The sequence below is a fragment of the Haemaphysalis longicornis genome, unplaced genomic scaffold (assembly GCF_048455015.1).
Source record: "Haemaphysalis longicornis isolate Haplotype H1 unplaced genomic scaffold, Haemaphysalis longicornis Haplotype H1 scaffold_2, whole genome shotgun sequence".
Classification (NCBI taxonomy): domain Eukaryota; kingdom Metazoa; phylum Arthropoda; class Arachnida; order Ixodida; family Ixodidae; genus Haemaphysalis; species Haemaphysalis longicornis.
In genome coordinates, this window is record NW_027526295.1 from 218,503,149 (window position 1) to 218,515,870 (window position 12,722).

General features: G+C 50.5%; 2 protein-coding genes across 2 annotated transcripts in view; one reads left to right on the forward strand and one right to left on the reverse strand.

Moving 5' to 3' along the window:
- LOC144169916 (dimethylglycine dehydrogenase, mitochondrial-like) overlaps positions 1-11,226 on the reverse strand; it is a 58,538-nt gene extending 47,312 nt beyond the window's left edge. The window contains exon 1 of the mRNA XM_077699364.1: positions 10,919-11,226. Within this exon, the coding sequence (XP_077555490.1) occupies positions 10,919-11,025 (107 nt within the window). The 5' untranslated portion in view covers positions 11,026-11,226. The remainder of the gene's footprint in view (positions 1-10,918) is intronic.
- A 110-nt stretch (positions 11,227-11,336) lies between these two features.
- LOC144169917 (betaine--homocysteine S-methyltransferase 1-like) overlaps positions 11,337-12,722 on the forward strand; it is a 39,793-nt gene continuing 38,407 nt past the window's right edge. Inside the window, exon 1 of the mRNA XM_077699365.1 lies at positions 11,337-11,679. Coding sequence (XP_077555491.1) covers positions 11,677-11,679 — 3 coding nt within the window. The 5' untranslated portion in view covers positions 11,337-11,676. The remainder of the gene's footprint in view (positions 11,680-12,722) is intronic.

Here is a 12,722-nt window from a genome sequence, read left to right on the forward strand (position 1 = left end):
TCAGGCTCAGCATCCCCCCTTTTCGTTTGGCAGTATTGCGCGAAACTTCACTGCTAATATCTCGCTTGCAAATGCGTTTGCATAGTAAAGTTCCCAGTGCCCTATATGCTGGCCTTACAGCGACGCAGAGCAACCGAACATTTTTTTTTAACATGGGACCACATACGCCTTCTTGCTCTCGCTTGCCGCCTCATCGCTCACCCAGAAATTATGAGGCGGGTGGGGAGGATTGCTTGCGGATGAGGCATTTCCTCTGCTTCCGATGCAAGCGCATACATCACGCCATAGAAGCTACATAGCACTCTTCAAAGAGCCAATAATCTGACACACTTGTACATTCGACAGCCGCCAGCACTGCAGCCACTGAAGAAACGTTCTCGTATCACTTGAAATGCCCATATATACTTTTCACAGAAAGATCACCACGACCTCCTCTTTCATGACCCCTACACCGTGCCCCTACCGCAACAAACTATCCTGTACGTCGCAGACACACCCGACCTCATACCCTCCTGTGCCTGCTCCCTCCCCTCACATCACTGCGGACAAGACCGCCCTGTGCCACCTACCCCAATGTGACGCCATGGTGGGTGAAGTCAACGTGCACCCTTTGATAGATATAGACATTCCTAGGCGCCTTGGCAGCTGGAACAAATATGCATGTCAAACGGAAGGGGACCGCCCAACTTTCTTGTCCGCCTACAGCAAGTCGCTGCACGACAGGTACCACAGTAACCTGCTGAATTTTTTCACAACGCTGGCTTGATGGAGTTTAATTGTGTTTTCCTTGCATGCGTCAAGGCACACTTTTCGCAACAACAAAAATAAAGTGGCAGCAAGCAAGCGCACGACCTCGCGCCAGCCAATGTGCCACATATAAGAAAAATAGGCGTGGCACACGTTATCAACGCTGTCCAGTTTAATGGTATTGACCACGCGCCCACGATCACACCGAGGACTGTTTCGAATCTACAAAAATAAGCGTTTTTTTTTTTGTCTGCCCAAAGTTTCCTAACCACGAACTTTCATGTCTTGCGCGACGATTCAATCTAATGGTCAGAAGGGCCCGATGGTTGATTGAATCAATGTAATGTCGCTTTGCGTATGACCGGTATTCAATGGCGTGGAATGCATGCAGGCAACCATGCGAGTGTGCCGCCATATCTGTGACCAAGCGTCTGTTGCTAGGCGACGTTGTGCGCAAGGCCCCCAGATCAGGCACCCGTCTTCTCCTCCATGCAACCGTGTGAGTGCGCCCACGGCCGGACTGAAGGAACGCGCGCGCGCCTCTCCAGTCCGGCCGTGGTGCGCCGTCACTCGTTACGTCGGGCTCCGCGGGATGGCGGTACTTGTCCATGTCCGTGGCGCATCGGCCATGTCTGTGGCCGTTTCCAGTGTTGCCAAGCGAAGAAATTGACCGCTAAACTTTTCAACGAATACCATCTATACAAGCGGGTAAAAAAACACCTGCGGTCCAGTCCTTGGCGGACTGGTGATATGCGCGGCAGTCACATCGCTGCTTTCGAAAGCGGTCCGTCGCAATTTTTAACTGACACATAAGTGGCATGCAGGCTGGGTTGTTTTGTCAACCAAATCCGCTTGCTTATTTGTGGGTCATTGCCATGGGTGGTGCTGTATTACGGTATATGAGGATGATCCTTCAGTGGGCTGATATTTTGATCTCTTGACATACGCTTGACAGATTTGCCGCGCGGGGTGTTCCAGGTGACACGAACGTGACTAGGCTGACGCACGCCGAAACTGTGCACGTTTAAGGTTAAACAGTGTTTTAAGATGTCCAATAATTGCGAGATCTCACTCGGATCGTATAAGCGACATATAAGCGACCTTTGATTAATACGCAGAGATTTGATGCTGGGACTCGGCAAAGATGGCGGGGACATTGCAGGAGGACAACAGCTGATTACGTTATGGGCACAGCAGTGTGGCTAAGGACACGGCGTACATGTTTTTGACGTTGATTGACATGTTTTCAAGCGAATTCTTTGGGCAGTATGGGGCGGCGGAGGGATTCGTGACATTTTTTATCTCGTAGTTTGCTCTAAATTTCGTTTCGGTCACAATAGACACAAAGTAAACGGTAATCCATAAAAAGCATATACAGATACTTCAAAACAGTACCTGGCATTTGGTGGAATAACACCGTAGACAGGGAGGAGAGAGAGAAAGAAACTTCTTTATTCAAAGTATTGATGTTCTCGCGAAAGTGGCACCCTCTTCACGGGTAACCATGCGCCGTCTTGGCTACAGCAGCTCTCTCATCCAGCACTAGCTGGTCTGCGAGACGGGGGCTGAACAACAGCGTCTACCACTGCTCTGGGGACGATCAACCGGCGCCACCCAGTCACATTGCCCTTGAATCAGAAGGCGCGCGCTGGAGAATGCTCCAGCAGTGAAAGGCCCTATCGTAAAGCACGCGGGAGCTACGAAATATTTGCGGTCTCAGCGAGGTCATGATCAGGCGACCATATCGAGATAAACGCAGCACACTCTGCACACATAGATTGCCAGGCCCCAGTCTAGCAAGACCTCTGAGTAGAGAGAAAGAGAGAGCGAGATACTTTATTGGTCCAAACTCTGTTACGGGGACGCGGCGGCCGCACCAACTAAAGGCTGTGACGACAGGAGGAGATGCACCGTGATTGGACGATGTCCAAGGTTAGCATCAAGTTTCAGTTTCGGTTCTGTAAAACAACATGCTTGACATCTGACGGCATCGTTGGATGGGCATTCTCGATATCCCAGCTAGTAATCGTCGTACCGCGCTTCTGCCATGATGTCGGCTGTAAAATGTCTAAGATAAGCCTCCCAGGACGGCTTGGAATCGTAGCAATCACTAGCCGAGGCTTACGCAGTGGATGAACGCCCTCCGCGTCCCCGCAGACGCTCAAATGCATGCGCCTTTCCCCCATATTTGGAGCTTGCCTCGCTCATGCCTGTATCGTAAAAAGCGTGTTCGCACCAGTGCAAAGGCCTGTTAATTCTGGCCTGTGCCCACTGCCCGCAAGCAGTCGGTGCTTATGGCAACAGTACGCCAACGAGAACTCGCTAGCGCATCAGTGTCAGCCTGCGCGCGTTTTGTGAACTAGTTCGTGGAGCAGTGAACATTACGGCCCAAAAATGGTAAACTCGGTATAGAAAACATCGGCCGAAAACGAATGTACCCTCTGGGATTCGAACTTGTGACTTGCATAATAAAGTACCTAGCACTCCAGACCACTCGGCCACGAGCCAGCGCTGCCAGCGTTGGAAATATAAGGTATACAATGTATAGCCAGTTTACACTTTTATTTAGTTTTAGCATTTTAAGTAACAGGGGACTATTTTTTTGTATAGCGCTCGTGCAGTAAGCATCCCCCAAATTTCCAAAATATCTCACGTCTAGCAATTGCATTTCTTAGACGGAAAAGCGTTCTCAGGTGTGTGCTCGTGCTGCTGACCGCTGTGCTTGTTCACCCAGCACAAAAAAGTGCTTCCTGCTTCCTAGTTTTACGCTGTACGGTAAAAGTTTCTGTTGCTTTTATTTTCTTAGTACCTATATTAACTTCGCTGACTCTTCTCCCTCCTTCAATTGGCCTTAGGTTTTCCTACTAGCCTACCAGTCACCGAAGCGTTGCATGTGCATTTGTTCAGCGCTTGTGTGGAGTTGCCTGGACTTGGAGCTTGATACAGTGTACAAACTAACAAACTAAAGAAAGACACGTACATTCTTCCATTCACAAACGTGTCGGGGCTTAGTTTCAACTGAGCGAACGAATTGCGACGACCCGTCGGCGGCCCGCGGACTAAACGCTAGGCCGACTGACTCTCGGAAGGTCGGCGAACCGTGCAGTAGCGCAGTTAAGCCAAGTCATTTCCTCCTGACGTCACACGAAAACGCCACAGAAAATGGGCGAGGATGCAGAGAGGAGGACAGCATTTTAGAATTGATTTTTCTACTAAATAAATTCGTGTAAACGCACTCAGAGTGGTCGAAACAATGCCTATGGACTCCGGACTACAATATGCGCTAGTAATCGCAATGTTTACAAGTCACTTCAGTGTCCCTTTAAAAGCAGGGCTCCAGGTACTGCGGTACTCCTGAGGGGTTTGTCATTTATTCCTAAATGGTCCATAGCAGACATGGAGTGGCAGTCTTTGCGCTGAGATACGCGATTATACTTGGAAGACTGCCTTCGAGTTTCGAAATGGAAGGGGTGGGGGGGGGGGGGGGGGGTATAAATCCTTGTTCGGTGCACAAGGCCATCACAATACCAACATGGTAAAAGGCTGGCATAACGGTCTTTACAACCGGCCGAGCAATTTTCACCCGACATTGCTAAATTCATTCACTTCTTGCAAGTTGCCCAGTCCTCGTCCTAGAACAGTATTCAGGTGCTTTTGAAGGACCCCATAGAAGTGGCCTCGCTATACCTTCCGCCGAAGTTCGCGCAAAAAATGCAAAACTGCAGGAGGAAATGGCAATGTTTTCATCTTATGCCGCGGCTACTGCGCCGACCTGCCAGGACATAATAAACTACGTGGACAGAGTTGCCTTGTTCGGGCTCCTTGAGGCGCAGTAAGACACACAGAGAGAAATCTTCAATGAACCGACGACGGCAGCCACACTATAGCAAAGCATCGTGTGCCCATCCCTTCAGGGCGGTCATTTTTGAACCATACAGAATAAAAGTATTTGTCTAAACTTAACAGTAAATTTCAGCACTTCCCCTTCTTCAGTAACGCGCCGCCGTGTCTCGTGTCGTCGTGAGGGACCAGCCAGACTCCGATGTCCAAATTATGTACACTTACGTAGAGGAACATTCCACAGAACATATACAAGACAACTGATGCAGCCACAGTGGGGCTTAGAAGCCTACCGGCGTCTAGCCGGCGCCATGGGTTTTTACCCGCGACCTGCAGTGAGTTCGGTGGCAAAAGACCCCCCGTCTACTCGAAGGGCGCAGCACAAATACCCTGGGTGAGGGAAGGGGACATGTTAAAGAAAACGGAAGACAGCACGGCCTGCAATGCGCACTAGCCGAGTTCAGTGACGCGTACGCACGGGGAGTGTGCCGCCCAAGGTGGTGAAAGCAAGCCGCATCCCTTTGTCCCCGGCCGTGCGCCGTCCTGCTCGCTTCCGCGGGGACCCTGCATCCGGGCAGCCAAATTGTCAGCGGCCCCTTTTGGAGGATACTAACAATGTCCTCAATCAGCACCGCGGGGCGCGCAGGCAGTGTGGCGACGTCTGTGCCCGGACCCCACACTGCCCACACCAGAGGGGAGGGCTGCTCTTCTCGTTTCCGCGCGCACCTTGCGTACAGGTGGCTTAATTGGCGGCGGCACCTGCCCAGGTGTGCGCCGGGGGAAGGAGGCGCTGCGGTAGGATGACCTCCGCGCTCGAACCTCACACAGACCATGAACCCAATGTTTGTTTCTGCACGTGTAAACAATAGCAAACGAAGATGAAGAAACGAACATCTCACCCAGCTAAACTTGATTCGATGGCTACATACATTTGTTACATTAAATAAGGACGACGAAAAGCGAAAACGCCCGGGGGTTCGCGGTTTCGGCGCGCGTTAAAGATCCCCAGGTAGTCCAAATTATTCCGGAGCCCTCCACTGCGGCGCGCCTAGCGTCGGCGTGTTAAACCTCATAATCAGTAACTACAAAATAATTCGGACGTAATAGTATAGAACGACTAGTTAATGACGAAATAGAACAACCCGAAAGAATAATAAAAATAAAGACCAGTTCGATGCATGGCGTCGTTCATAACATAACGTTCATAACTACATTTAGAAGTGAAAGTTTAGATATGGGAGCCAAGACAGCACTAAAAATACGATAAAATGACGTAGTCTATAATTGTATATCTAGCCGCGGCTCCGAAAGTTCCCATAATTCGTTGGACCTTCTGACGCTGTTTCTGAAATATTGGGCTTTCTGACTCGGATCTCCTGACTCGTTGGATCTTTCGACTCGCTTTCGGCCTTTTGACTCGTTGAATCTTTTGACTGGGCTCTCACGTGATTATTGGATCTTCTTACTCTTTGGATCTTTCGACTCTTTGGATCTCTTGACCATAAACGGCTTGGGAGCACTGGGGAGTCGGGACGTTCGGGTAGCGGCGCGCAGGTGTGAGCACACTCTTCCTGGCCCTGAACGGCATGTCGTCTCGGGACGAGGCGCCATGCCGTCCAAACTGCTGTTTGGTGGCGGTTTACGTTTCACCGGTCACGCGCATGTTGCGGGCCGTTTCCCGTGCTTCTGCCAGCGTGAACGCTTTGATTATTTTGTTCGTCTGCCATACCCAATTCTTCGTAGCCCCTGGAACATGTTCTCCCTCTTCCTTTTTACCGGGTACACCCCCCCCCCTTCCCCTCCCGGAAAACAAATCCTACGTACGCCACTAGTTTGAAACTTGGGATGTTGTGTTTCTGTTCTGTTGCTGCTGCTCGATTTCCCACGGTAACCAATGACAACAGTATAAACTACGAGTACGAGGTCTTCGTGGAGCTAGGCTCCACGAAAAAGACAGGCCGATAAGAAAAAAAGGTGCACGTCATACCGTATCTTTACAAAGTGTCGCATAATGCAAAGAAAATGGCGCAAAGGGACGGTGTAAATATCGTTTTCGGTGCCCCGGAAAAGCTGTCAAAAGTATCCCCTCTGATGAGTAAAAATCAGAAGAAGAAACCAGAACCCTGTGCAAAAAACCACGCTGTTCGCTACACAGACTGCAACATGGGTGTAGTTTACAAAATTCCCCTTAGCTGCAAAAAAGTGTACACATGGCAAACGGGAAGGTGTTTCAATGAGAGGGCGAGGGAGCACAACTGGACAGTTGCAAATAACGCTGGTGGCCACCTTTCTGAGCACTGCAAAAGATGCAAGCGTAGCTCCCTGCTACATAGCACAACGTTTTTGCGGAGAGCAAGAGGAAAGCTTGAGCGCGAAGTTCTTGAAGCTGATTTTATCAGACAGGCAGGGGATAAGTGTGTTAGTCCTCCGTCCATATCGCTGTCACATAAAGTGGCCATTTTAGAAATGTGATGCATTTTTACGTCACATGATTTTAGTATTTTAGTTTTGTGTATATTGTCGCGAAGCCCCCCGTCCCGTTTGCTTTTTATATTTTTTGGCATCCCTCTTCGGCCACCGAGGCCCAGCTTTTCTAAGAAACGCAGGCGGAGTGTGTGTGTCGGCCCGTCGGCCGACCCGAGAGACGCGGCCCTCGAGAGGGACCATCCACGCGTCTTGTGTTACGGCACGCACTGGCGTCTCCGACCCCCGTTGCGCGCCTACGCGGGCCGCTATGTTCTCCGACCTCCGGTCTCGTCCAAACGGCCGCCTCTCTTTTCTCCTTTTCGAGTTTGTATACCTTTACTTTATTCTCACCAGAAATTCTTTTGCCAGAAACGGGCGCCTTCGAGTTAGAACTTTGTGTCTTCTGTGTGTGATCTTTTCCGTTTCACTTTGGCGGGAACATGTCTGATTGGAGCTAAGAAGCGTCCTCCTGATTGGCTGCGGATGTGCCTTAGACTTGCTCCCGGTAGTCCGCACACGCTAGGATGCGCTTTTTCCCCCAATGCGTCCCCCCAAGGCAAATATAACGCGGCCCCTCTGGCTATTGAGAGGGAGAGGGCGGCCTGCACCAGCTCACGTCAGAAACTCTGCCGCCCGTCGACGTGCCCTCCCGCCGGGAGCCGTTCGCCCGCCAGCTATGTCCCGCTAAGTACTCTGAATCTTTTGACTGCCTTTTTCATCTATGTAATAAGTGAAATTGTCTCAACTTTGTATGTGCTAAATGTTACCAATGTCATCTGTAAAGTAAACAAGTTAACCTTAAAACTTCTTCGACGTCTCGACTTTTTCCTTCCGATCTTCATGCTACAGTAGCGGCAGTATGTGAGCCAAAATACTACGTTACAATATAAGCAGCGTCTTTTTTCTATAAAATCTAGTTGGAAGTTCGGCACTGTGTTGTGCGCTACGCGTTTCTTCTCCGCCCCTGTTTTAGCGCCGAGTAATTTTTTTAGCATAATGTATACCAACTCGCCCACATCAAGCTTTTGTTACTAGGCTCGTAGGCCGTCACATGCTGAGCTAACGCGTTCAACATAAGGCCTTTTTCCCGCACAGACTGCCAAAACGCGCAGTATTTATCAAATTGATAACCAAATGATGAACTTTACTAATGCTAGGTTTAATAGCTCCTCCTCAATGTCGACCCGATCATCGGAATACGCGACAGAGGCTATGTGGTTTCAGCCGTTTCGCTCTTATACTTAGCGTGCTTTGTTTCGGTTTCGTTTGATAAGTGATCTCTGATTTACTTCCGTTGTCCATTTCGGCGGGACAGCTATTTGCTTTGGTATAAAGTACTAATACAAAATACCCGCGGCCAAGTAGTTATGGTTACCGCTTTGGAATCGTATGTGCCTGGGATCCATAATCATATATGCCACAGTGTCTAAGGCGCTGTGCTGCTGGGCCAAGTGTTGCGTGCAGGACTCTTGCGCACCTCTCTGGCCGTTAAGAGCCCTGGGGCGCCGAACGAATGTTCATCCTCCGTACTCCTGTCGCTTCGGAAAGACACTGGGTAGAAAGGCCGAAAAGCCGCGAGTGTTTGGACCGCCCGCGGTGCGTTCGGTCGTAAAAAAGGGACATGCATGCGCGCCGTCGTGAGTAGGGGCTTCAGCTGGGACTAGCGTCACTAAATAAGGTACGCTTAAGAGTACAGCCACTTCGGGCACCCGGAAGCGTCTGGGGGTCATTTTGTTTCCGGCTTGCAGTGTTGCCATCTCTCCCAACGAAACCGCCACCGGTTGTGACGGGCAGAGAGTGACGGCCGCAATAGCGTCCGCGCAGCAGAGAGAGAGAGAGAGAGAGGAGAGGCGCCCAGAAACAAAATGGCTGCGCCCATACGTAAACAAATATCACGTGGTGCCGACCGACCCATGAAAATTCTGGCGGCACATAACAATGAGAGAAAAGGGTGCCGATACTCCAAAAGTTTTTATTTGGTGACGCTAGCTGGGACCGCGGTCGGGTTCACGGAACTGCGCTTCCGTGGCGGTGTGAGCGACTGCCCCCGAAAGCCCGTCCAGACGGCAAAGGGCCTGGGCCCTGTTCGTTAGGATGGCGCAAAAATAAAGGTCCTTTAAATTCATCGTCACTGGTCCGCCGACTGGCATCCTCCGCAACACCAAGGACGCGGGTTCGATTCCTGCCGCAGTGGCTGCTTTTCAGATGGAGGCGAAAAGCGACAATGCCTGTTTCTAGATTTCGGCACACGTCAAAGATCCCCAGGTGGTCTCAGTTAATCCGGAGCCCTCCACTTCGGCTCGCCTCATAGCCCGGTGCAGATTCGGCACGTGAAACCTTAGAATCAATCAATCAATATTCGAGATCTGTGTGTCCACGCACTCCTGCATGCGCTAAAATAAATTTTCCACGCTTAAAATGGCTCAGTTAGCAATGCGTTTATCAAGCAGGTGGACAGCGCAAATGTTAACAGGAGATGCAGTGGAGATAAAAGGTAGCAAATACATAAAAGTAAGGAAGTTCTCTTCCACACCACGTATGAGGCTCACGCTGAAATAAGGAACATGAGCAAGGCATTGGGCCCCGATAGTTACTGATGAGGATAGTGGTGGCGACGGCAGAGGAAGGTGCGCAGAAGAAAACCAGCGCTGTCCCAACGTTCCAATCATTCTGCACACGCTTAAACTATTCCCAGCGTGACCTGTTCACGTGCCCAGTGATTTTATGACTGGACGGCGCTGCTGGGAAACGACATCGAGCAACGCATAATCAGATAAATCCACTATCATGGCTACATTTTCTTCTTACGCGCAAACAGTACACCTTTTTCTTATTTTAGGGATCTACCTCCAAGAGAGTTTCGGTAAGCGTACTTTATTGCAAAAAGCACTTATCTTATCCCTTATTCTAACATGTTACACCGCTGGCAACGGTTAATCCTCTCGTTTCAACGCATTCACTTCTTGTACGGACTCGCACATGGTAATGCATACGTGCCAGAGCGTGACGCACCTTCCTCTCGACAAAGGAGCGGGAACGGATCCTTATTGTCCTTATCACGAGATAAACACAGTCGGTGTTGACTTCGGTGATATTCGTGGCCGGCAGTGACTACAGCGTCGACAGAGCCAAGGACAGCTAACACGAAGAATGGAACGACAACAACAAAAAACTTTAACATCCCTTCCTTACAAAAGTTGAGAGAAGCGCGATAACATTCTCACATCAAAACTGCGTCAAAACTTCAGACCCAAATTGAAAGCGAAGAACGAACGCTTCTAGTAAGAAAGGTTCGACGCACTTTTGACGCACTTTTGATGTGAGAAACCTTTCGCGCTTCTGGCAACATTTGTAGGAAGGGTTGGGAAATTTTTTTCGCGCACTAAGTAAGCACATCTTTGAAGTATCAAAATGTATACCGACAGAAAGTTTTTGAGGTAAAGGTATGCTAATGCACTCCTCCTTCACGATCGATGCGCACATTGTCTTATCTATAACCGTGCCTTTTTCGCGATTTTCAAGTAAGCATTTTGACATAGTAGAAGCCCGGTTTCACGTACGCTCCGTGCACCCAGAGATCTTATCCGAGCTTTTCAGTCGACCGCCCCGTCTATGGCGCCTTAGCTTTTTTTACAGTACGCCATCAAGTCCACTTAGAAAGCTTTCGCTTAAAAAAAAAACCCGCACAATCGGACCCTGCGATGCTCCTCAAACAATTACCAAGCACTGAAGATGGCGTTCACTAAACGGTTTCGTCTGCTGTAGCAGACGACGCGGTCGAACAGTGTTGCCAACACTACCGACGCCTTGGGGGTGCCTTTGATGGCGCGTAATTACGAGCAAGATGCAGTTCGCGCCAGCCCACCTCAGGTGTCTGCCGCGGCGGTCGAAGCGGCGGCTGGAGCTGATGTAACGCCCGAGCCTTCTTGCACGTCGCCCTAGCTCGATTGGCATCCTTCCCAAGGTCGCCATCGGTGTCGTCGCCGTCCACGCCGTCACAAAGCAGGAAACGCAAGCCGCCTAGATTCAGCCAACTCTCATACAGGCATCATGCCGGTCTCGCACACACCGAAAGCGTTTTGATCGCCGAGACGAATAAAACAGCTGCGCTCGGCGTTCGCTTGGTGTTTGCAGCGAGCGTAGCTTACAGAGATGCGCGCAGGGCCGGGAAGTTTGTTTCCCTCGCATCGCGGTCTTATCAGGCAGGCACGTGGTAAGTGTCCCCCTCCGCTTTATAAACGGCCTCACTCGCCCCCGGCCTCTGTCACGGGCCGGATAGGAGCCACGAACTCCGGGAGTCGCCTCCCTCCCCCATCATCGGACGCCTCCCGGAGAATGTCAAACTCCAGACAAGAGAGAAGAATGCAGCGAGAGTGAGAGGCGCGCCCCCGAGGGGGACGGGGAACACCGCATCGCGCGCAGGGGGAACGAACGGAACACGTGCTCGTGGAGCGGTTCCGAAGATCGATTGTACTTCGCGCCGGAGGGAGGATTTCCCCCTCTCCGGCAGACTGGGGTCGTGTGCACATCGCCCCTATATACGGGGGGCCACCCCGCACGGCGAGAACTCACCTCGTCTGGCAGACTGCAACAAGTGGCCCACTGACTGCACCCAGAGAGAACATGGTGAGCCAGCAGACCAACTTTGCCTCCCCTGCGCGATCGCGGCGTACGGGTTTTTTGTTTTTTGTTTTTGATTTCACGATGAGGACCTTCACACTAGAGACAGCGAGGGCAGTCTTAGTCGGCCTTATCTGTCTTCGATTTATCTTTTAAGGTCGCCAACAGTCTTAAACTCCTCATCCTTGCAATCTTATCAAAGAGGAGGCTTGCTCGCATGTATCGTATTGCGTTAGCTTGCCTTGCAATATCTTCATCGGATATGAACCGTGAGTGATTTTAAACCCAGCTCTCTGTGGTAAAGTCATCTTCTATACTTTCGATTGTAAGGTTTAACGCGCCGATTCAACGCAGGCGATGAGGCGCGCCATAGTGGAATGCTCCGGATTAATTTTGACCACCTGGGGATCTTTATCGTGCGCCGAAATATCGTACACACGGGCGTTTTTGCTTTTCGCCTCCATCAGAAAAGCGGCCGCCGCGGCCGAGAATCGAACCCGTCACCTCGTGCTCAGCAGCACAACGCCTTAGCCACTGAGCCACCGCGGCGAGCGCAATGTCAATATCACACGAGTCTCATCCGTCTGCCAACGCATGCACATTTCCTTCAGTTGATAGTGAAGTTATAAAAACCAGTAAACGCGTTTCAGATTTCGCGGGCATAAAGTAATCTTGTTACACACACACATGTTGTAGAGTGGGGTTAAAAAGGAGCAGAAAATTTCCAATAGATGGTAATTGCCCTATGATAGCAGGAGCTAGACTGTCTCGGTTCTCGTGATTTAATTTATAGTAGAGTAGACGGATTCAACACAATGCAAAAAAGCATGTACTCCGTCGACCACGGAGGGGTCCAAAGCCTACATGTATGAAATGATCAGATTCCGTTTTCACGCCGGTTTCTTGGTTAATATTATCGCGCGACGGTTAACAAACGGCCTGCAAAAATTTACATCTGCAGTGGACGATATTTTACGCAGTGCACGCTTTTCTTTCGGAAAATACACGAGCGCGCTTCCCACCAAAAGGCTGGCTTCAGTCAATGGGTA